This window comes from Anser cygnoides, chromosome 2 (assembly GCF_040182565.1).
Source record: "Anser cygnoides isolate HZ-2024a breed goose chromosome 2, Taihu_goose_T2T_genome, whole genome shotgun sequence".
In the NCBI taxonomy this organism is placed as follows: domain Eukaryota; kingdom Metazoa; phylum Chordata; class Aves; order Anseriformes; family Anatidae; genus Anser; species Anser cygnoides.
In genome coordinates, this window is record NC_089874.1 from 6,974,120 (window position 1) to 6,997,470 (window position 23,351).

The following is a 23,351-nucleotide window of genomic DNA, read 5'->3' on the forward strand; positions in this document are numbered from 1 at the left end:
GCCTGGTGTGTTTGACCCCAGTTCCCAGTTTTCAGGCTGGAGGAAGCTCAGGGAGGGAGCCATGTCCACATCCCCTGGGAGCCTGGAGCACTGTACAGAAACACAGCAAGATGCATCAGGGCAGAGGAGGGGTCCCCTCCCCGAGCAATTCCCAAATCCCTCCCCCTCCAAACACAGCATTCTCACTCATCTGAGAAATTTAATTTACTTCTTCATTTAAAGACTCAGAGCGTAAATTACAAAATGCTGAACTTGGTATACAAAACACAGAACTTGATACAAATTACCTGGCCAGTCTCACCTCAGTGATTTCTCATCTAGACAATCTGGCTCGCCATCAGCACGCGGGCGTCCACCCCCTACTCCAAAATACTCATGCTCTGGACAATCCAACAGTGCCTGTCCCCTGAGTTGCAGCAATGTTTCTAGGCCAGGAAAGAAGGGAAAGAGTTTTTTGACGTTCCTCCTGGCCTGAACTGTGAGCACTTGTCCCAACGGTGGCTCTTCTTTTTTGCTATGGAAAGCCCATGAGTGATAGGAGTGACTACTGACAGGCAGGGGAAGCTGTTAGCAACAGTTGTTTAACTAAGAAGCATGCCAAAACTGCACACGGTACAGATCAAAGTCAAAAATCTACATTCACTGGGCAAACAGCAAAAGGAGACTTTGCAGAAAAGCATTTGGGAGAGTTTGCCACGCTGCAAACACGGTGAAATAGAATCAAATAAAACACCACAGACATATCTTCTGAGCCAAGAGTCACTGTGAGAAAAAAAAAATGCATTCACGCCAAAGGAAGTCTTGAAATGCAGTTTATTTGCTTATTCATCCACATGAACTGACTAAATCACGTATTGGATTAGCTACATTCAATGCCTTCTTTCTCCCTCTGCTTAAGTAGGCATTTCTTCTAAGGGACAACAATGGCAGGCACCAGAATAATTAAGCTGAGAAATTGAAATTAGGGAAACGTATTGTTGCCTTTCAACAGTATCTTTCTTGATCAAAAGGGTCTTTTTGCAATAAGCAACTGTCCTCAGGTTGAGTCATTTAGGGCAGGAATCTAACAAAGAAACGTTATCGGGAGTGACAGGAGAATGTCCCGTCCTAGCCTAACAAGCTATGGCAGCAGTGCAAAGAGATGCTCTCAGGAGACATAAGCTGTGACATCAAAGTTGTGTGAGAATCCTTTGCTCCATATTTGTTTTCTCTAATGTGTTTTATTTTAAGATGAAAGTCCTCAGCTAAGAAGCAGCTCCGTTTCTGCCCTGTTTCTCTAAGCCCTTCTTTTATGCAACGTGGCTCAGGCTGTTTTCAAGGAGAATGCCATCTTCCGACACACCGGTACTGGAACAGAGCTGAGGTTTCAGGAGGGTAGTGCATACACGTCAGTCAGAGAGTAAATATTGTCTCCCAACAGCAAGTTGAACAGAACTTTGTTTTCCTCTGTAATGCTTGTCTAAGTCTTAAGGGAGCTGTCTTTTACTGTACCAGAGTACTGAGCTTGCAGGCATAATACAAATGCCTGAAAGAGTCCAGCTTGAAGGGATAAACACGAGCAAGGGCATGCAACAAAAGGACAAAAAGCAGAAAGGTAACAAAGCTCCCAGCCCACGTCCGTTGGATATCTCCATGCAGGTGTACAAAGAGTGCTGCCTGAAGGGAGCTGGGGAGGTCAATCTCATGGATTTGACAGTAAAAACAGAGCAGTCCTGGAACAAGAAAACTTTCTCGCTGTACAATGGCAACTGGGGACAACTCCTGCCTCCAAAGCTGAGAGCAGCTTTCAATCAAGTCTTCAAGAGTTTTGACACAACCTGAAAAACTGGCTTTTTCTGCCCTTTCTCCACAAAACTGCCTTTCTACTCCCTGTGCCAGCAGAGAGGAAGGGCTCACTCAGGAGACAATTCACCTGATCTCTTGTAGACATCAGCTGTAAGATAAGAAGAGCAGCAGTCAAGAACTCCTTTCCCTTGTCACCCTCTTCTTTGATTACAAAGAGAGCCCCTATCATAGGAGACAGATGTCTCCTATATCTGGTCAGACAAATCCCACCCCAAACATAACCAAAGACCTCTGTCTGATCAGATGCTAAGAGGGAAAGGACAACCAGAGAGATGCATCCCATAGGACTAAGACACAATTTACCCAATAAAAGCAGAGTTTGTAGCAGCATCTTAACAAAAAACATAGCACAAATTTCTGTCATCCAAAAGTCTCAGAGCAAGAAACGCTGCATGCATTTAATAATATCCTCAGTTGTTCTAAGGGATAGGTTGAATTATTGAGAACTGAGGCAACCAAGATCATCTAATCTCAGAAAACCAAGAGCAGAAAACCAAGTGAAGAGTGTTGGGTTGACTTTCAGCAGGAGACAAGCTCAGTCGGGAAAGTACCACGTAAGAGAAGTTCTTAGCATCCCTCAGAAGTGGAAACAGCGGTACAGGCAAACCGTGTACAAGAAAAGATCATATCTGCTCCTGAAGGAATGAGGAAAAAAAGGGTTGTATGGAAAAAAAAAGTCTAAAAATCTTATATTCTTGTAGTGTAAGCTTTGATGACTGAAAGCTAAACCACTTGAAGAGGCTAACCAAAGAGATTTGACCTAGGCTGCAATCAAAGCACAGAGGGTGAGCAGGAGCTGTAACTGGTCTGAATAACCATGCTGAAGATGTCGTATTAGCACACTTCAGAGACATACTCAGAAAGAAGCTGGTTACCAAAAAAAATCATCCCAAATTCTTTTGCCTGGCACATCACATTGCAATTTTGACCTGCACCAAAGAAACAAAGTAATAAGATCCTTTGGTGCAGATATGATTTTATGCCCAATTCACATGTGTGAATTGTACTGAAACTTCACTGTACTAAAAGTTCAAGTCATGCGGGATTAGGACTACAGTCACCTCTAGTGAAGCTTTGTAAGGAAACACTCCTCATGGGACAGTGATCCCCTGCTATCAGAGGGAATATCCACCCAGCTGCTCATCATCCCTAGCCATATTTTTAACCGTTTCCCAATTTCAACCCAATTTATCCAAGGGTTGAGATCTAAAATCCAAATCCTGACGGTCACATGAAAAACATCAGCGGCTGAGGAAAAGAAAAATCAGAATTAGCAGCTTTCAGATAGAAAGTGGTTACAACTTGGACGTGTATTCATGACATGCACCAAAAGCAGAGAGTTTAGTTCTCTAAAACAACTGTGCTTTTCTTCCACACCCTCTAAGCTGCATACAGAAGTCTGGGGATGACAGCAAGAGAAATGCGGATAAAAGAAATTCTGCTTTGACTTTTTGCAGCTTTAGATACACTGTGCTGCTCTGTGATCTGTGGTGGTAGCCACGACTCCAAAGGAAAAGAAAGCTGAAAAACAAAAAGGTCCCACCGGGATCACACACGGCGCTACTCAGTTCAATTACTTATTAAAGCACCGACAGAGCGTGGACTTTTTCAGCACATCACTTATTCAATCAGAGCTCCAGCTCTCTCAGACCGATCCCTTAAGAAAACCCAAGCACCTTTCCCTGTTTGTTTCCAGTTGCATCACAAAAGACTTTAAAGACTTCAGGCTGCCAAGAAAAGTGTCTCTGGGTCACGGTACACCAAGAGCTTGTGGGCGAATCCTTTGCAGCTCTGACTGACTGACGAGGGCACAGGGCCATCGAGCTAAGGAAGCTGCTCGGATTTTTCCATGTAACTCCACGACCCACCTGCAACCTAAAGGGGCTCTGCTCCTGCCAGGTGGGAGCTGCGGATCAGACAGCACCGAAAAACTTCCTTGTGGCTATCGAGTGTTTTTCTTGTTTTGTTTTGTTTGTGGTTTTTGTTTTGTTTGTGGTTTTTGGTTTTTTTTGTCCAGCAGGTGAGATCAATCTTCCATACAAGTTCCAGCAGATTAATCTGGACTGGGAATAGCTCAGCAGGTCTTTAAACACAGAAGCTAGCCTTTCCTCTAGACCAGGTGGGGATACCTTGTGGCTAACCTTGAAGAACAGCAAGGCCCCTTGTTGCTAACCTTGAAGGTCCCTTGAGATGGAGGGAGGACATCAACCCACGAAATACGTTGAGGTAGAATACATTGCCTTTAGATTTGTGCTCACTAAGATGTTAATTAATTGGGTAACCTCTTTACTCCAGCCAGCCAGAACAACATGAGGTAGACAAGCTGGCAAAATGAAAACAAAACAAACAAACAAAAAAACACTTGATTTTTGAAACTACAGTACACCAGAGTCTTCCATCACTGTGGGCTCCTTTACAGGGATGTGCACATGAGAGCAAGAAACCTGTGGTTCCTTGACAGGCTAATGTGCATTTCTAGGAAAGACAAAAAGAAAACAGTGGTAGAAGTCTTCACCAAGGGAAAATCGTGTTCGACCAAACCGATAGCCTTCTATGATGGCATTACCAGCTGGGTAGATGGGGTGAGAGCAGTGGATGTCATCTACCTTGACTAGCAAGACTTTTGATACTGTCTCCCAGGACATCCTGCTACCACAGCTGAGAAAGTGTGGAATAGATGAGTGGACAGTAAGGTGGGTTGGGAACTGGCTGACTGGCCGAGCTCAGAGGGTTTTATTGGGCAACGTCAGTGTGCCCTACACGATGACCTACACCTCTGCCACCTTGCTGGAGCAGTTTGCGTGCTCCTAGCGTAAAAACCCGTCTCTTGGAGGGCCGGGGGGCAAGGCGAGGCAGAGCTGGAGGTGGTGTCAGGGAGGCCTCAGCCCTGGGAGGCCGGCACCGCCCTGCAGCCTCCTGGAGCCCACTGGGTGCCACAGCTCCATGCTGCCTAGCAACAAGCGCAAGCTGCCTCGCTATTGGCTGCGCCCAGAGGCGCCAAGGCGGGTGGCCAATGGGGCGGCGCCTGGCTGTGAGGGAGCAGAGGTGTCACAGGGCAGGGTGGGTGGCATGGTGCTGGGTGTGCTGGGGCTGCGGCACTCCAGTGATGGCAGCGCGCAGGCGAGGCACGGCCGGCGGGCTGCTTGTGGCCCCTGAGGAGTGCTTCTGGGGGCAGCTTTTTTTTTTTTTTCCTTCACTGTGTTTTCCTGAGGACGTCTTCACCATGCAGCTTTTGGGGTTCTCCACACCAGGTTTCCCCCAAGGAGTGCTTCATCATTCTGCTTTTAGTGTCTTTTTTTTTTTTTTTTTTTTTACTATGGCACTTCAGGAGTCATTTTTCGCGGAGCTTTTTGTGTTTTCCTCACCTTGTGATCCCTGAGGAGTTCTTCATCGTGCAGCTTTTGGGGTTCTCTTCACTTTGGGACCCTGAGGAGTGCGTCATCATGCAGATTTTGATGTTTCCTTCACTACAGCCCTGAGGAGTTCATTATGCAGCTTTTGGTGTTTTCATCACTGCGACCCTGAGGAGTTCTGCACCGTCCAGCTTTTGGGGTTCTCCTCACCATGTTTTCCCTGAGGAGAGCTTCGTCATGCAGCTTTTGGTGATGTTTTCACCTTGTTGCCCCTGAGAAGTGCTTCATCTTCCAACATTTGGTGTGCTGTTTTTTTCTCATTCCAGGCCCTGAGGAGTCCTGTGTGCAGCTTTGGGTGTTTTCTTCACTATGGCCCATGAGGAGTTCTGCATCGTCCAGCTTTTGGGGTTCTCTTCACGACATTTACCCTGAGGATTTCTTCATCATACAGCTTTGGGTGTTTTCTTCACTGCAGCCCTGTGGAGTTCTGCATCGTCCAGCTTTTGGGGTTCTCTTTACCACGTTTACCCAGAGGAGTTCTTCATCATGCAGCTTTGGGTGTTTTCTTCACTGAGGCCCTTGAGGAGTTCTGCACCATACAGTTTTGTAGTTCTCATCACCACGTTTTCCCCGAGGAGAGCTTCATCATGCAGCTTTTAGTGATGTTTTCACCTTGTTGCCCCTGACAAGTGCTTCATCTTCCAACTTTTTTTATTTTTTTTTCCTGAGGAGTTCATCGTACAGCTTTTGGGGGTTTTCCCCACACCACGTTTCCCCTGAAGAGGGCTTCAGCATTCAGCTCTTCGTGTTTTCTTCACTATGGCGCTTGAGGAGTAATTCTTCATGGAGTTGTTTGTGTTTTCTTCTCCTTGTTGCCCTGAGGAGTGCTTCTGTGTGCAGCTTTTGGTGTTTTCTTCACTACGGCCCTGAGGAGTTCTTCATTGTGCGGCTTTTAGGGTTCTCTTCACGACATTTACCCTGGGGAGTTCTTCATCATGCAGCTTTGGGATTTTTCTTCACTATGGCCCTGTGGAGTTCTGCATCGTCCAGCTTTTGGGGTTCTCTTCACTACATTTACCCTGAGGAGTGCTTCATCGTGCATCTTTAGGTGTTTTCTTCACTGCAGCCCTGAGGAGTTCTGCATCGTCCAGCTTTTGGGGTTCTCCTCACCATGTTTTCCCTGAGGAGAGCTTCATCATGCAGCTTTTGGTGGTGTTTTCACCTTGTTGCCCCTGAGAACTGCTTCAACTTCCAACATTTTTTTTTTAATTTTTTTTTTTCCTGAGGAGTTATTCATCGTGCAGCTTTTGGGGGTTTTCCCCACACCACGTTTCCCCTGAGGAGGGCTTCAGCATTCAGCTCTTCGTGTTTTCTTCATTATGGCGCTTGAGGAGTAATTCTTCGTGGAGCTTTTTGTGTTTTCATCTCCTTGTGGCCCCTGAGGAGTGTTTCTGCGTGCAGCTTTTGGTGTTTTCTTCACTACGGCCCTGAGGAGTTCTTCATCGTGCAGCTTTTGGGGGTTTTCCCCACACCATATTTACCCTGAGGAGGGCTTCATCACTCAGCTCATTCGTGTTTTTTCAGCATTCAGTATGGCGCTTGAGGAGTAATTCTTCGTGGAGTTTCTTGCAGCTTTTGTGTTTTCTTTCTCCTTGTTGCTACCCTGAGTTTTCTTCAGTAGTGTAATTCGTGGAGTTGTTTGTGCGTGCAGCGTTTTGGTGTTTTCTTCACTGCGACCCTGAGAAGTTCTGCACCGTCCACCTTCTGGGGTTCTCTTCAACACGTTTTCCCTGAGGAGAGCTTCGTCATGCAGCTTTTAGCGATGTTTTCTCCTTGTTGCCCCAGAGAAGTGCTTCATCTTCCAACATTTGGTGTGGTGTTTTTTCTTTCTTGTTCCAGGCCCTGAGGAGTGCTTCTGCGTGCAGCTTTTGGTGTTTTCTTCATTGCTGGGGTTCTCCCATGAGGAGTTCTTCATCAGAGAAGTGTCCAGCTTGTTTGAGGAGTGCTTCTGCGTGCAGCTTTTGGTGTTTTCTTCATTGCGGCCCATGAGGAGTTCTTCATCGTCCAGCTTTTGGGGATTTTCCCCACACCATATTTACCCTGAGGAGGGCTTCATCACTCAGCTCTTCGTGTTTTCTTCACTATGGTGCTTGAGGAGTAATTCTTCGTGGAGTTGTTTGTGTTTTCTTCTCCTTGTTGCTCTGAGGAGTGCTTCTGCGTGCAGCTTTTGATGTTTTCTTCATTGCGGCCCATGAGGAGTTCTTCATCGTCCAGCTTTTGGGGATCTCTTCACCACGTTTTCCCTGAGGAGAGCTTCATCGTCCAGCTTTTGTGCTTCTTCACTGCAGCCTCTGAGGAATGCTTTGTTGTGCAGCTTTTGGTGGTTTCTTCACTACGGTCCTGAGGAGTTCTTCATCATGCAGCTTTTGGGGGTTTTCCCCACACCACGTTTCCCCTGAAGAGGGCTTCAGCATTCAGCTCTTCGTGTTTTCTTCACTACGGCGCTTGAGGAGAAATTCCTCGTGGAGCTTTTTGTGTTTTCTTCTCCTTGTTGCCCTGAGGAGTGCTTCTGTGTGCAGCTTTGGGTGTTTTCTTCACTACGGCCCTGAGGAGTTCTTCATCATTGATCTTTTGGGGTTCTCTTCACTTCGACCCCTTATGTTTGCTTTGTCGAGCAGCATTTGGTATTTTCTTCACTGCAGCCCTTGAGGAGTTCTACATTATCCAGCTTTTGGGTTTCTCTTCACCATGTTTACCCTGAAGAGTTCTTCATCGTGCAGCTTTTTGTGTTTTCTTCTTTATGGCCCTGAGGAGTTCTGCACCATCCAGCTTTTTGGGGTTTTTCCCAAACCACGTTTCACCTGAAGAGGGCTTCATCATTCAGCTCTTCGTGTTTTCTTCACTATGGCACTTGAGGATTAATTCTTCGTGGAGCTTTTCATCTTTTCTCCTTGTGGCCCCTGAGGAGTGCTTCTGCGTGCAGCTTTTGGTGTTTCTTCACTACAGCCCTGAGGAGTTCTTCACCATCCAACTTTTGGGGTTCTCTTCACTTCGGCTCCTGAGGAGTTCCTCATCATGCAGCGTTTGGTATTTTCTTCACAGCGGCCCTGAGGAGTTCTGCACCGTCCAGCTTTTGGGGTTCTCCTCACCATGTTTTCCCTGAGAAGAGCTTCATCATGCAGCTTTTGGTGGGTTTTTCACCTTGTTGCCACTGACAAGTGCTTCATCTTTTAACTTTTGGTGTTTTTCTCTCATTCCAGGTCCTGAGGAGTTTTTCATCATGCAGCTATTCGTGTTCTTTTCACTGCGGCCCCTGAGGACTTCTTCATCGTGCAGCTTTGGGTGTTTTCTTCACTGCGGCCCCTGAGGACTTCATCGTGCAGCTTTGGGTGTTTTCTTCACTGCGGCCCTTTTTGGCATCTGCCATGTCTGCAGCCAGACCGACAGCTCAGCTACATGAAGTGTGAAGAAGGACATTCTTCTGCTTGTTTTCAATTTGCCAACCGATCCTTTCATGTAGAGCTCTTTCTTTTTTGTACTAGGAGGTGTCATGTGTAATTCTTTCTTCTCCTGCTTTTCAGTCATGCTGCTATAAATCTCTTTCAAACCATTTATGAGTTCTCTTGCCTTATTCTGTTTCAAACCATTTATGAGTTCTCTTGAACAGGCTGCCCAGGGAGGTTGTGGAGTCTCCTTCTCTGGAGATATTCAAGGGCCATCTGGACGCCTACCTAAGCAACCTGCTCTAGGGAACCTGCTTTGGCAGGGGGGCTGGACCCGATGATCTCTGGAGGTCCCTTCCAACCCCTACAATTCTGTGATTCCGTGAATTCTTACAGCTGCATCTTTTCAAAGGACTTTTCTAGGGGGAGATTTATTGAGTCTTATTCTATCTGACACTAGTCAGTGAACATGTGCAACTTTGGTGAGCTAGAAAAAGAAAAAAAAAAGAGGTTGTCTATAAATTCTTATACTCCAGACACTGCTCCTCAGCGGCCAGCCCTAATAAACCCATCACCACAGCAATACTATAATTCAGTGGTGCTCAGCTCCTGGTCTTTCGGAGTCTTGCATCCGAGTCTTTTCGCAGAGACTCCTGCAGCAAGCACACAGTGCATCAGTTACCCTGAGGAAAGCATTTTAATGCTGACACGGTACACATCAGAGAGCCCCAGCCCAGCCCAACATGACTTACCGTGGCTGGGAATGGACATACGTGGCTGCAATACAGCCTTGAACACAGAGAAGAGCTCAGGCCCTGAAAGTAGCTAAACCACCTAAGCAATACCCCACTAACAGTACTGCTAATAATCTAGAGATGCTCTGACTACCAAAAAAAAAAAAAAAAGTCCTTGTGCCTAGTAGTACTGTGCTATGAGCTGGGAGACGTGAGCTTGCTTACTTTCTTCAGCTAAGCAAGGAATTGAATCTCTTATTTCACTGGCAAAGCCACAAAGCTGTACGAGGCATCAGTCTTCTCGCTCTGGTAAGCCAGCTGAGCTACTCAAACTGTCAGCAAAACCAGACAAACCTAAAACACCTCTGAAACCCACCTCTATCAATTAGTAACCAGCTAATGATTAATGATGACAAACTAGTAGGCATCGCTTAACTTGCATTCACAAATTCCTCGGTGCCTTTCCACAGTCTTTCTCAATGACAGAGCGACTGCTGAAGGTGGAGGCTTGTAAGAAGTATTACATGTTTTAGCACTGTACCTTGGGACTCAGAATAATAAGCACATAAAAGAGATAAATGTGTATTTATAATGCCACCTTTTAAAGCAATTGCTTAAAAGAAACCTACTTTAGAAACTCGGAAATGTAATTCTTGACCCCACTGAGTAATCTTGCTAATATCAAGCGAAGTTACAATTATTCAGTTATGAACAAAAAAGGCACTGTTCATACTCACAATGTTCCTACTCATATATAAAAGGGAGAGCAAAGGAGGAACGTGCTCATTCCCCCTCCCCTCACGAGGTGAGTCATTGCAAAGGGTTCCCACTCCCACCGCAGAGATGCGGCAGGGACAAGGTGAGTGCTCCTACCCCGCTGTAAGGTGAAGAACACAAATCTGAGTCACCCATCTCCAGCAAATACTCAATAGAGAGATCTCCTCCCTACAGCTCCCTGCCTTGCTCCCTAGGCACTTTACAACTTCTGCAAGAACAGAAGAAAGACTTCAGTCATTTACATTAAAACAAGCCTACTTTATTCCCAGAAGAAATTTTATCCTAAGGGAAAAATATTGGCACTGTACAATGGTGCAGTAAAGTGTTCCCACTTGCAGAGGGTGATTTAGGATGTTCACTCAAATTCTGTGACTTCCACACACCTCTGTAGAAAGATCTGTATTTTCTCTGAGATTTTCCTCAGCTAGCATCTACTTAATCTGGACTGAAACATTTGAAGTGGAAGAGTAGCATCAGAGCAAGACAGCTCAGCATTCTGCTCAGCACTTCCAAGAAAGAAAAATGGCATACTGCTGGTATAAAAAAATAAATAAATAAACAACAAACAAAAACAAACAAACAAAAAAAAAAAAACCACAAAACCGTGACCTTCCTGCCCTGTTTCTTCTGCACACACAGTCAGCATGAAACAAAGAACTTCATGGCCGTGACACCTGAAGGAGGAAAGGAAAACAGCGTAACTGCAAACAATTATGGAGATGAAACTGACTCTTTATGAAACAGAAAGAAAGCATCTAAATCTTTTCACATCTGACCCTTATTTTCATCTTTTCAAAACTGTTGTCAGATAAAACTTTGTGCAGCTATGTGGGCATCACACAGGGCAAATTCAAGGTGTCTACAAATGCCTCTGCGATTTCCAGTTTCTAAAACCCAGTCACATCACGTTCCATCACACAGCAGACTTTCCATAGTGTCAGGTAACAATAATTCCCCTTTTCTGAGGATCCCAGGGAGCGGTCAAAAGCTTTAATCAGCCTTCACAGAACACATCCCCTACCTACTGAAGAAAAACGGGATGGAGTATGCTTCAGCTTTCTGTTGGTATTATGTGGGCAAAGATGTAAACATAGATAAATTATGTAGGTGGAAGAGGTTGTGGAATTTAGATACTGTACTAGATGGGTACGTAGAGAGTCTAGCACACTGAACACATGGAATCGAAGCTGATGGAGATGGGTGGAGTGATTCGTATACACAAGGGACGTGACTTGGTCAGCCAGCTATTCCAAAACAGCAAGCACCATCTGAAAAGCGCTCAGGAAAAACTGAAGTCACACACACAGAACAATAAGATATTTTTTTAATTAGGGTTTTGATCACAATGTAACTTTTTCCATCAACACACTCCAACTCAGCCACTTAAAAATTATTCATCTACAATGAGGAAAAAATGATTTAAACAACTCCAGTAAATTCTGAGCAAATCTCTTTTGATCTCCTTGGGAGTCCACTGCAGCCAACGTATAAATTTTGTTTGCTTATTATTTCGCAGGACAAGAAGAGGTTGGGTTGTAGATCACCTTCTGCTCAAGCTCTGCATATCTTTTCAGAAGTGGACGATAGAGCTAGAAAAGAAAAAGAAACAAATACGTCTAATTTGAAAAATCAGATTTTTAAATCACACTGCAGTTAAAAATATCTTCAGACCTGAGAAATGTAGCATCTTCATAGGCACCTGAAGGTTTCAAGTCTTTTTCCCCCAATTTACCAAAGAAAACGCTGCAGCGTCTTCCTTCTTCAAATGTCACCGTCCTTTTTACCGTCTCCTTTATAGCCTAATTTTATGACACATGCATGTTGTTCTTATTGTGATTGCGTTCTTGCTATAAGCAGAAGTCATCGGTTCCAGAGGAAGCAGCTCTGATAAAGTCACCTCTCCGAGCCTGGCGTGCCCCCCCAGTTATAGCTGTCCTGACCACCCAGGCAGAACTCTGTCCTTGCCTCCCTCCCTCGGGACGGATCGCTGCCTCTGTCCCCTCCTCCTCTGCCTTGCTAATAGGCACGCCGCCACCCCCTAGCACACTGAAATACCACTGCAAAAAGGTCCTCCCTGGCCAATGTGCTGACTGGGGCTTTCTAAAGAACACTTCCCACTCCCTCTCCCACCCCTCTTGTACTCTCTTATCTCCTTCAGCTTCTCCTCTCCCTCACGCCTTCCAACACCACAGTCCTCCCCATCTACAATGTGCTCATGGCCTGGCTCCTTGCCCTGCAATCCCAGGGCACAAACAAAGCCCCAGCTCCTTTCCACAACCACACCGAGCATACGAGTAGCTTTCTCCTATTTCTTTAGCTGGAATCCACCAGGAATTTTTAGATCCAGAATTGTTCCGGCTATGAAAAGTACAATCAAGAATCAAACATATTCAAAACCCCACACTGAATCATGTCTTGGGCTTTTGGATATGGGCAAGATCCATGCTGGGATTTGCTTCACTCATCTCCCCCCCCCCCGCCCCTTTTATTTTTTTTTTTCCTTCTGTTTCAAATTCATCACAGGACATATCTTAGAAGATGAGCTGCTTGTACATGACCGGGTTACATAGCAGAAATCCCAAATAAAGCCTAGCCCTACTGTAGGCTCCAACCTAAAACTATGATGCTTCCAGATCTGCTAAATAAACCGCTTCATTATCTCCTATGTCTAGTTTTAACTGTCTAATAAAAATGTAATTTGACATGCCACGCCAGGACAGCTTCCCTCATTCACTGGCCTTAGCATAAAGAAGGGACAGCCAGGAGCCTGTGTAGGCTCTGGTACAAACTCGAGCAGTCCTTAGGAGGATGCCATAAGGTCACATCCCTGCTGCACTGCATCCTATGGGCCGCCAGTCTAGTCTACGAGCCCTCTGCACTGATGCTATACATAATCAGGACAGTCTCGCTCCTGGCTCCGGGATCAGAGAGGTTACAGAGCCACAATGAATCATACCCAGTAAACTGAATTACTGCTCTCATCAATAAGTGAGATCCAGCATTTAAAGGCATGTTATCCTCTTCCACATAAGAGCCACAACCAACAACTGTATGTGCATGAAAAATTCAGGAGGGAGATGTTTTGAGTGCAAACTGTGAGGCTGTAGGAGAAGACAGTGCTGCTCTTGCGGGGTTTTGTGCACAGTCCTGCACTGGCCTCAGTATCTGCACCAGTCATTTTCTCAGATGAAAGAAAAGAAACATGAAGCGTTTGCAGAATTTTCTCATCTAAGAAATAAAGAACTGGAGCGTTTTGTTCTTGTGATCCAGTTATATAATGCAGTTCTTGCTTCCCTCTTCCTAAAGGGTAGTGTCAGTCTGCTGAGTGAAACCTGGAGGCACTGCTTCAGTCCCACTTCCACCTTCCTCTAGGGCAGGTGAGAGAGACCTAATAGACACGTTCTGCAGCAGGAGCCTGTTTTGATCAACTTCTCCCTTTCGCCAACATGATGTCGCAGCAGGTAAAGTACATTTCTTCAACAGATGAAGTACATCAAGGGGAAGAAGAGAAGAAGCACGTACAGCAAGCAAGCACCGTTCTCTAGCCGTGACCTCTTCAGGACAGTTTTTCCAATCCATCTCACAGTGATTACCAGAGTCTTACAATGCCTTAAACTTAAGATTAAAATAGATTAAATTTAGATTAAAATAGAGAAATCTACTCCCTCTTTCCTGTGCAACAGGCTAACTCGGTGGCCTCGGGCAAGTCATTTAACATGCACGTGCCCCAGCTCCTCTTCTCTACAGGACAGTGATGTTGAGGCCCGTGGAGGTTTATGCAGATTACGGAGTTAGCAAATAAAACCAATACTATTATTAAATGCCACGTGACTCAGCATGCCGTTTTCAACTGACTACACGGGGACCTTCGGTGTTCAGTGAAGTACATACACATATTCTTTTTCATGTTCCCGAAGAATATTGTTGCTCCCATTTCTGCTAAATGCGCACATCACAGTAAACAAAATATTGAGCAGGCAACTACAGCTGTACCAGGAGTATCAGCATACCAGACAAAACCAGCTCTTTTATTCACTGAAGCATTTATAATCAAGCTTCGCTATTTCTTACTTTGCTGTTCTGTAAATTTGGAAAACCCTCGGTGTTTCTCAACAAGGTTTCAGCACCACAGAGATGCATGGGCAAGTGTGCTCAGCTGCTAAGAAAGGAGGCTCCTTATTACCTACCCAGCAGTGTTTTTACAAAATATACAACAGCACATTCACTGGAAGGTTGGGAAGTATTATTGTTAATACATCACTCTAAATTAAAATGTGTCAAAATAAATGAACAACCACGTTTACTGATAACAGTTCCTTTTCCTGTTTATTGGACTTAAGCACTTAGCCTGCTAATTGACAAAATTCAGGCATTGGCAATAACCTTCCCAGCCATTAGTGTAAATGAATGTTGCATTGTGTACCATCTGAAAAAAATGCAGACAACAACTAAATTCAAGACCATTTCTTGTACTCTATTTATTTTCAATTGGGGTTAGAGGAAAAAAAAGAAAAAAACAGCAGCACAGTTCAAAGGGCTAGCACAAAGTTTTAAATTCCTCTTCATTAGGGAATTTGGCTGCAATACCTCATGGCTGGTAAGGGCAGCAGTGCTTCAAGCTTTTCATAAGCTGTGCTTTTCATGCCAACCTTACAGCAGATGAAGTTTGGGGCCGAAGCAGCACTGCTCCCATGAAGCACATGCAAGAAATGCCAAAGCATCAGCTGAGAACCTGGCCTGAGCATGCAGCCAGCTACATTTGTGAAAGATGCATCTCCACATCTGCCACGACTGAACTGCCTCTGCAAAACCTCAGGCAACTCCTCCTAAGCGATTCCAGGACCCTTCTTCCTGAGGCAATTATATAGATTTATTTTTCTCATTGAGGTCCAAAGGGAATAAAGAACTCTCAATGATGCATAAAAACTCAAGTACATAAATTCCCTCTCTGTCATAGCTTCAAACCTAATATATCAGAGCATGATATTTAACGAAAGTAATTACATGTATCACAACATGAACCTTATTATTGTCCATAATTTAATTGTCCTTGCTATATTATGGCCTTTTCTCCTGCTTATCTCTATAGCCTACTCTGCAACATTAGCAATACTCCGATGGCTTCATTTACAAACCCTAAACTTCACTCCTGGGACAACTTGGCCACACTCCGACAATCCCACAAATAAATAAGAAAACAGTAATGATACATATTACATTGTGTAACAGAGGAAAAACTTGACCTGCCTTTCCTGGAAAATATGTTCAAATAAATGTACCTTGCTCTCTAGTCCAAATCAAGTATGTCATCCTCGTATTTTATCTCACCACAGTACTAGCCTATAAACTTAATGCGGCTGTTAATATTTCCTCATGCAACGTCTAGAAGAATGGGACTTTGTCCCTCTACAAGCAAAACCAGCTACAAATTATTACAAGTGACAATCCTCACGGATCCTTCTGTCTCCGGCAATGCTGTGTTAGCCAATGATTGGAGCAATTCAAAATTTACAAATTACAAAGATGATGCTGATGATTATCTAATTTTAATCTACCCAAGTACATTTAATCTACCCTGAATAGATTAAAATCAATCAGTCCCTTGCAAACACTTGCTACTTTTGATAGGTTCCTTTTTTTCTTTAAACCACGTTCAAATTACTTCAGCATCAGAGAATTGCTTAAAAAAATCAAGAGAGACAGATATTTTGTTTTTAAAATCATGGCAGTTGTTCACCTTTTTTAACACAGAACGAATATGCTTAAAGCAGAACGGATATGACAGTGTCTAGAAATACCCCGAAGACGACTCCAAGGAACCACACCCCAGTCTCTTTATCTACTTCATATATTCATTCTATAAGCATATCTGAATCAGTTTAACAGGTTAAAAAATTTACTGGCTTCACAAATCACTTTAATCAAACTTCCATCGATACCTATTATCATATTTCCATAGCTGCATTATTATTACCTACTTTGCACTAAATTACCAACCTACACCAATCCTGGAAAATAACCATCCCCCTCCAAAATCTAACTCAACAAAAAATATCATTATTTCAAATCAATAAATAGGTCATTATAACTTTCCTGGGTAACAGGGTCACTTCCATAAATACACACGCTTACAAGGCAGTTCACCAAAGTCAAGAAAACCTGTTAGGCCCACATTTTCCCACGTTTTTCCTCCTTGAATTTTTGTAGAATTAATACATCTCAGTACAGTCGATAATGTAATCAAAAAATACATATCCAGAGGTAGTGAACTGCGCCATGCCTTCCCCCTACAAAGCCCTACACAGTATTACAATAAATCTGATGCTATGTCACAGGGACATGGTTTGTATAAACACGAGCAATCAACTCCAGATAACCATGTTCCCCTCTCATGCTTTTTTGTTAATTAACCAACAAGCTAAACAACTCCATTTTAATAGATTACCGAAATACATCTGAATTCTAATGCCATAATAAGGCATTCTTTTGGTCTTTTAATATATATCTATTGCTCTAGAATCTCCTGGTTATTTCTGTCGTGCTTAGTGGGTTCTGATTAATCTTTTTCCTTGGGGGATGAGACAGCTCCAAAGAGGTGAGATGACTAATTTTTGTTGTTCTGAAAATAGGGAAGGAAATTCATCAGGTTAACCCACAGATAGCTGACTTCAGCTAGCCTGGTTGAGTCATGACCAAGGATTATTGGCACAGTGATTACCACCAGAATTCTTTATGACCTGTTTGGGTATCTACAGAATTCTAAATAAGCTCAAGGTGGTGAGCCCCCACACTCTACAAATATTCTGTGAAATCATGTTCAGCTAAGAGGCTTAGGGTCAGCCACAAAGAGGAATTTATCCTCTTTGGAATAGTCTCTTCCACAGCAAAAAGTGACATTTTTGCCAGACAAGTTGCAACTTACGGGACCTCGGTTTCCACTGCTATCTCACCACACATCACAAGCTCTCTACTTCTCATCTCGTGACTTTATTTTACCTGCTCATCAGCTTAACTGAACTGGAAGAATTGTTTTGTGTGTCCTGCTCCTCCCTTCAAAAGAAATCACTTTCATTATTACAAACAATCCTGTGGCAATCAAAGAAACACTTTTTGCGTTTTTGGTTCCTGAAAAGTCCTACTGCATGGATAAGCCTTGGCACCGAAGAAGCAGCCACATCAAACTGTCGCATTTGACCTCTGTCTATAGGAGGTTTTCCTCCTTCCAAGGATGTAGCACATGTTGCCTCCAACCTCCACCAGGAAGAAAGGACAAAAACCAGACCAGATTGCTGTGTTATGACTGTTTTTTCTCCGCACTGCCAAGATTTAGCTGTAGCTGTCCAGAAAATGTAGGGAAGTGGTCCAGGCAATTTCACATTGGTTAGCCAGACTCTTTCAGAAGAGCTCCTCAGTGAGACAGAACCTAACCTCAGGATGACTTTGAAGTTTATAAAAAGAACCGTCATTTAAGTGAAAGCCTCTAAACTCAACAGAATTAAATCGGAGGGACAGGGAGATGCAGCTCTGTAAGAAACAGAATCAAACTGACTCATCACATTATGAATTTTTACTGCACTGTTCATGCTAACACACTATTACTGACAGGCCCTCTGGCTTTCTGCAGTTTCACAGCCATGAAACTAGCCAGGGAATCCACCATCAACTGTAAAATTGTAAGACAGGAAGGAAAAAAATGGTGTGGAATACATAATTGCAAGAAGCTCCTTTTAATGGAAGGAAGCTGGCAAGCAAAGCTAAAGCAGAGGCACGGTTATTCCTTTGCATGCTGTTTGGTCACTACCTTCTCTATCATTCACTCCTATCCATTGGGGCAATAATTCACTGCTGTACATCATTTAAAACCAATAAAAAGATGTGCTATGAGAGCCAGGTTTAACCAAGTGGAAAAGGAGAAGAAAAGTATCGAGAGGGAGATAATTAACTCTTTTAGCTTCCAGGCCATTTTATGCAGACAGTAAAATAGAAAGAGGTAAATGAATTCCCCACTGATCCTTCCAGCTAGGTTAGCCTGGCCCCTGCAGGGGCACAAGGTGCTTGCTGCTCTTGCAAGGCCTCTGTGACTGACAGCTGTATTCCCTGCCCTTGAGCTTTCTAGCTGAAGCAGCACTGGGGGGTCAAAAGCAGGTCTCTGAGCACTCTCCACCTCCACCAAAGGCAGCCTGTCAGCTTTTCAGCAGAGAGAGTTTTGGGGGAAAACAAGGCAGCGAGAGGAAGCTGAACCAGACACCAGGGAGCTGCTCCCGAAGCCCCTGCAGGAGCCTTCAGCTGCAACACATGCGGCACAGGCCACTGCTGTTAATTATTTTATCTTTCAAAATGAGGGGGGAAGGTTGAGCAAATGAGATCAGATCAATCAAGTTTAAATTATTCAATGTCTTAATATTTCTGAAGGGGACTTCTATTCGATTACTGAGCTCCTTCATCTCAGTTAATAATTAAATAATATGCTGGCAGGCACAATGCAGCATGATCATTTCTATTATTACTCATGATGATATCTGGTGCTCCACTACACATGTAGCTGGGAGTTAGTACCTTTGGCAGATCATTAATTTCCCAGTTTAAATAAAAGCTTTAAAACCTTGTTGCCTGTAGTTAGGGCACAGCCAAATCTCATAAATGAAGAGTGTAAGTGTCTTGATTTAAAAAGTTTCTACACAGCTGAAGATGGGGGCTTTCTAATTTAAACTCGAATTCTCTAGGAATCTTGCTATATCCTACTGTTAATTTATTATCTGGCTTTGTATTTCAGAAGCTGTTGTAAACTAAGGCCTTTGGCACTCAGTAGTGAGAGGTACAGGGTTGCACTGGAGGGCCCAAGACTGAAATTCCTTCCTTGGCAGGGATATGGGCAAGAACCGTGCTGTTAGCAACAGTGACTGTTTTGCTTTATCTCTGAAGCACAAGCTTCACCTTCAGATATGCTGAAATTCCCAGGGTGGGCAAGCTCCCAAGAAGACCTGTGACTACTGAATCCTCCCAGCTAGCACGCTATTAGCTGTTCCAACTTCAAGCGACAAGCAAAGACACAGAATTGCTGTCCTCTCTTTCAGACTGGAAGGGTTTTTCTGATGTTTTCCACCACCATGCTTTTTTCAATGCTGCTTGCTGCAAGCAAGTAAAGACTGTTTTGTCAATTATTATCAGTTACAACCTGACCTGTATCTAAAGTCTACCTATTCTATAACTTTTTCTGTCCCTTAAGGAGCAGATTCTGCTCTCTGATCACACCCAGTTAGGAGAACACGTCTCAGACCTGGATGGAGTGATCACGCAGATTACTACATTGTTACAACACTAGGCATCTCCCAGAATGAAATCAATCTTTACAATAAGACCTGTGCAACAAAATAATTCTTAAATTAATCTATTGTATTAGAAAAAAAATTAGTTAACGACTACATTTTGAAGCAGACAGGAAATGAAAAGGAAAGTGACATTTCCAAGCTTGCTCACCTCCTCAGCCCCGGTGGTTGGTGTAACAGCCAATCTAGGCTCCGGTGCTAATTTCACAACATCAGCCAAGGACACATTTGTCTCAGCTACAAGTCCTGCAATGAGAATCACAATCCTGATCAATGCAAAAAGCAAGATGAGGGATGTGCCTTGACTCCCTGGCAAATTAATACTTTATATTGATCTTCCCTGTTCAGGTCAGCATTCAGGATTGAAGGATAAATGGCGAAAGATCTTACATTCCAATGCAGTGGGAAGTAGGGACTCTGTGATTGAGGTTTTTGCCAATCACTCAATTCGTACCCTGGAGAATAGGCAGGCAGCAGAAACACTACTCAACAATATCAGTAATTATTTATGGTTACAACAATACAGTAAGCAGCAGTGGAAGTATGTGGAAGCAAGGGATTCAAGGACAAAATGTGATCCAAAAAAAAGGAAGTGAAAACAGCGTCAAGAAAACCTGCTACAAGTCATTAAATATATTGATATATAACAAAGCAGAATAATAGCGGGGTCCCTCTACCATAGCATTTGGCTTTGTAAGTGAATCACAGCATTTCAGGAGTTCCTTGCTGTACCTGCTAAGAACCCCAGGCTAACTGTGGAAAACCCTGCTTGCAGATGTACACTCTAATGTTATTAAGGAGCCCCTGTCATCAATATTTCATTTATATTAACTAGTCTTTGCTTTTACCCAATTCCTTTGCCTGGCCAACAGTGAGTCAGCTGAAGGCATCAATCAAAAATGCCATTTAGAAGCACACACAGCATGCCCCGGGGGCTTGGCTGGCAGAGTACCTGAGCGAAGGAGTCCCTCTGTCAGCATGGCATCCAAAATCTTCCCTCAAATGCTCTGTCAACCAAGCCCCAAGATTTCACATGCCAACTGGCAGAGGGAATTTACATCTTCCATACATATGAAATAACTGCAGAAACTTTAACGACGGCTCTGCAGCTCGCTTCTATTCGTGGACAAGGAGTTTGCCTGTGGCATTACGAACGGGAAAGATTCTGGTGGCTTCTGAAGCAGTAGGCAAATTTTGAGTAAAGAGTTTGGAGATTTGGCCCCCAAAGTGCAAAAAGGAACCCATTATGGCCTCGAACATAGCGATAACCTAACAGTAGTGTTTTCACAGTCCTGCCATACTTTGCCTGACAGAACCCTTGTGTCTTTTCTGGAAATAAAGCGGAGAGCATGCTGTTTGTGTTAAACACATTGACTCAAGCTTTTGGCTGTGCTGCTTTCAGATGCACGAGAGCATGTAGTCTTCAGATGTTCTAATGTGACAGCAGAATTGGCTTCTAAAATTAAAACTTGGCTGATTTTTCCTGATGGCTGATGTTATCTTTTCCATGCTTGCTGCAATGCCATGGATTTTGTATGAACCTGTGCAGAATCTATCCATTTCTTAAGGGTCAAATCCTAAAGCTTCTTAGCAGAAATACTGAGGCTAAACTGAGTTGGCCTAAACAAGGACTTTACAATTTGATCCACGTTCCTCAACTTGTTTAGCACTAAGGTATTAGAAACTTTTAAAAACACTTTAATAAAATGTCCCGTCTGGGACTGAACTCTTAAATGGCTGAGGGCCTACCCTGAACATACAACTGCATGCATTAATAAATACAACTTCATTAACCCTTCAAATCTGGGACTTGGACCACCGTGGTACAGTGAGTGATGTAGTACAACGAACAAAATGACTGCATAACCTAACATATCCCAAGATTTATTCTTTTACAAGACAAAGTGCACACAGTTGAGCATGAAGCCCAATATGCCTTGTATATCCTACGTCTTGACGTTTAAAAGCTGGAAGATATATATAGGTTTAATAACATTTACTCAGCTAGCAGTATTACTAGTCCTGTCATCCCTGCCCTCTTGGATCTTATTTGCTAGGATTGGTCCTTTGTTTGGTTTGTCCATTTCAGCAGCCCAGTTTACAGCCTGGTCCACAATCCATCGCTGCAGGAGACACTGACATCTTCAGATTGCTGTATTCTTCTTTGGAAAAGACACACGGAGATCATAACTTAATGCATTAAGCTCCTAGACCCTACCCTGCCGATCTCAGTTTCCAGGCCCTATTCCCCTGGTTGAGAAGCAGCCTTGAATCAGACTTGAATTATAATGTAAATGCTATTCTTGGGCCTGATCCAAGTGTATTAAACTAAAAAAAAAATACCCTTTGACCTCAGTGACCTTCCAGTCAGATCCACACAGCTTTATTCTCCCCTTTTTTTCAGTAATGTTAATCCCAAGTATTAACCAGCTGAAATTAAACGCCCAGACTGCTCAGAAGTATCTCCTTACAGTCTTACCGTGAATTGCTCTGTAAGCACTTCCCAAACAAGCAGAGTTGGCGGTATCAATAGTGTACACCGGTGCGTTGAACACGTCAGACAGGACCTGAGAAGTATCAAAGCTTCAGTTATGCATGCCCGTGAAAGACAAAGGATAGGCAATCCCCTATCACTGCATGGAAAAACAACTGACTTCTGTACACTCCAGCCAAGCATTTGGGTACCCATGGAAAGAGGCACCACAAGCAACGAGTCCTGAACTTGTCACACAATGGGGTATTGGTAAATCTGACCTAGAGGTGTAACTGCAGCCAGGAAATGAAGACCTATTTCTCTCCAGATCTCATTACTACAAGTTCAGAGGACTCTAAATTCGAGCATCATCTCCTTCATAAGCCCACACAATCTACCTGTGCCAAAGGCTTACATCAGGGCAAAGATATCCACTGAGGAACCCACAACTGGGTCCTCTTTTCCACCATCCAGTTTATGGCTGATCCAAGGGGAAAGGAAGGAGAGAGGAGCCAGTTGTATCTCCTCAGTTCTCAGCTTTAATACAACAAAAGCTACAGCAATATGAAGGTCTACATTTGTCATCTTTGCCTCCAGCACTCCCACCACATTATGGTTAGCAGGAAAAATGACACAGGAGCTGGTTACACAGGCTTTACACGCACTAGGAATCCTCCTGCACTTGTGGAATCCTTAGCTACGAAGACAAAGCAAGACTGCATGTTCTCAACTTTGCTTTGCAATACAAAGAAAATTGTACAGACAAAGAATTTGCTATGATATCCGACAGACACTACAGTTATTCCACCACGCACCATTCCACCCACTGCACTGAAATCTACACCAGGCATCTCACATTTAATGAATATATGCTCTATTCCCCACAGCGTAGGTATAAGAAAAAAAGATACAGAAGAGGAAAAATGAAGACAAATGTGGGTAGGGACAAAAGAGGTTCAAGAACTCTTTTTCTGAAAACACTGCCAATAAATTCATTCCAAATTAAACAGACATTTTGGTTTCATCACCCTGAGGTCTGCAGGTGTCCCTCAGGCTAGGCAATGCAAAAAGCAGGTAGCAGTTGAGATTTAACTTGTGATGGTTATTACTTTTATCAAAGGCAACAGTGTATCACCCAATTTACATCGGTATATAAGAGGCTGAAATAAGGCCAGTGTCCAAGAATCCAAACCATTCAGATTCATCATCTGCAAACCCCAATCCAGGAATTAACAGCCCCACCAACCATGGGCCCTAGGGCTTCATAAAAAAATGAGTAAGGAATTCAATTCATATATGCTATAGGAAAAATTGCATATGACATTTCTAAAGGATTTCGCTTCTTTCTCTGAAAGGTTGGGTCAAATCTGCAAATCAAAACCTTAGAAAATAATCTATTT

General features: G+C 43.7%; 1 protein-coding gene across 8 annotated transcripts in view; it reads right to left on the reverse strand.

Annotated features, from left to right (window-relative positions):
• Positions 1 to 795: 795 nt before the first annotated feature.
• The window catches only part of XYLB (xylulokinase), a 93,669-nt gene continuing 71,113 nt past the window's right edge, over positions 796 to 23,351 (reverse strand). For 7 of the 8 annotated variants that reach the window (XM_013182465.3, XM_048062328.2, XM_048062330.2 and 4 more), the window contains 3 exons: positions 21,958 to 22,045; positions 19,630 to 19,724; positions 11,459 to 11,741 (listed from right to left, as the gene is read on the reverse strand). In XM_013182465.3, coding sequence (XP_013037919.1) covers positions 11,658 to 11,741; positions 19,630 to 19,724; positions 21,958 to 22,045 — 267 coding nt within the window. In that variant the 3' untranslated portion in view covers positions 11,459 to 11,657. Of the gene's footprint in view, positions 2,177 to 11,458; positions 11,742 to 19,629; positions 19,725 to 21,957; positions 22,046 to 23,351 lie in introns of those variants that run through there. The other variant, XM_048062335.2, reaches the window with a different exon arrangement.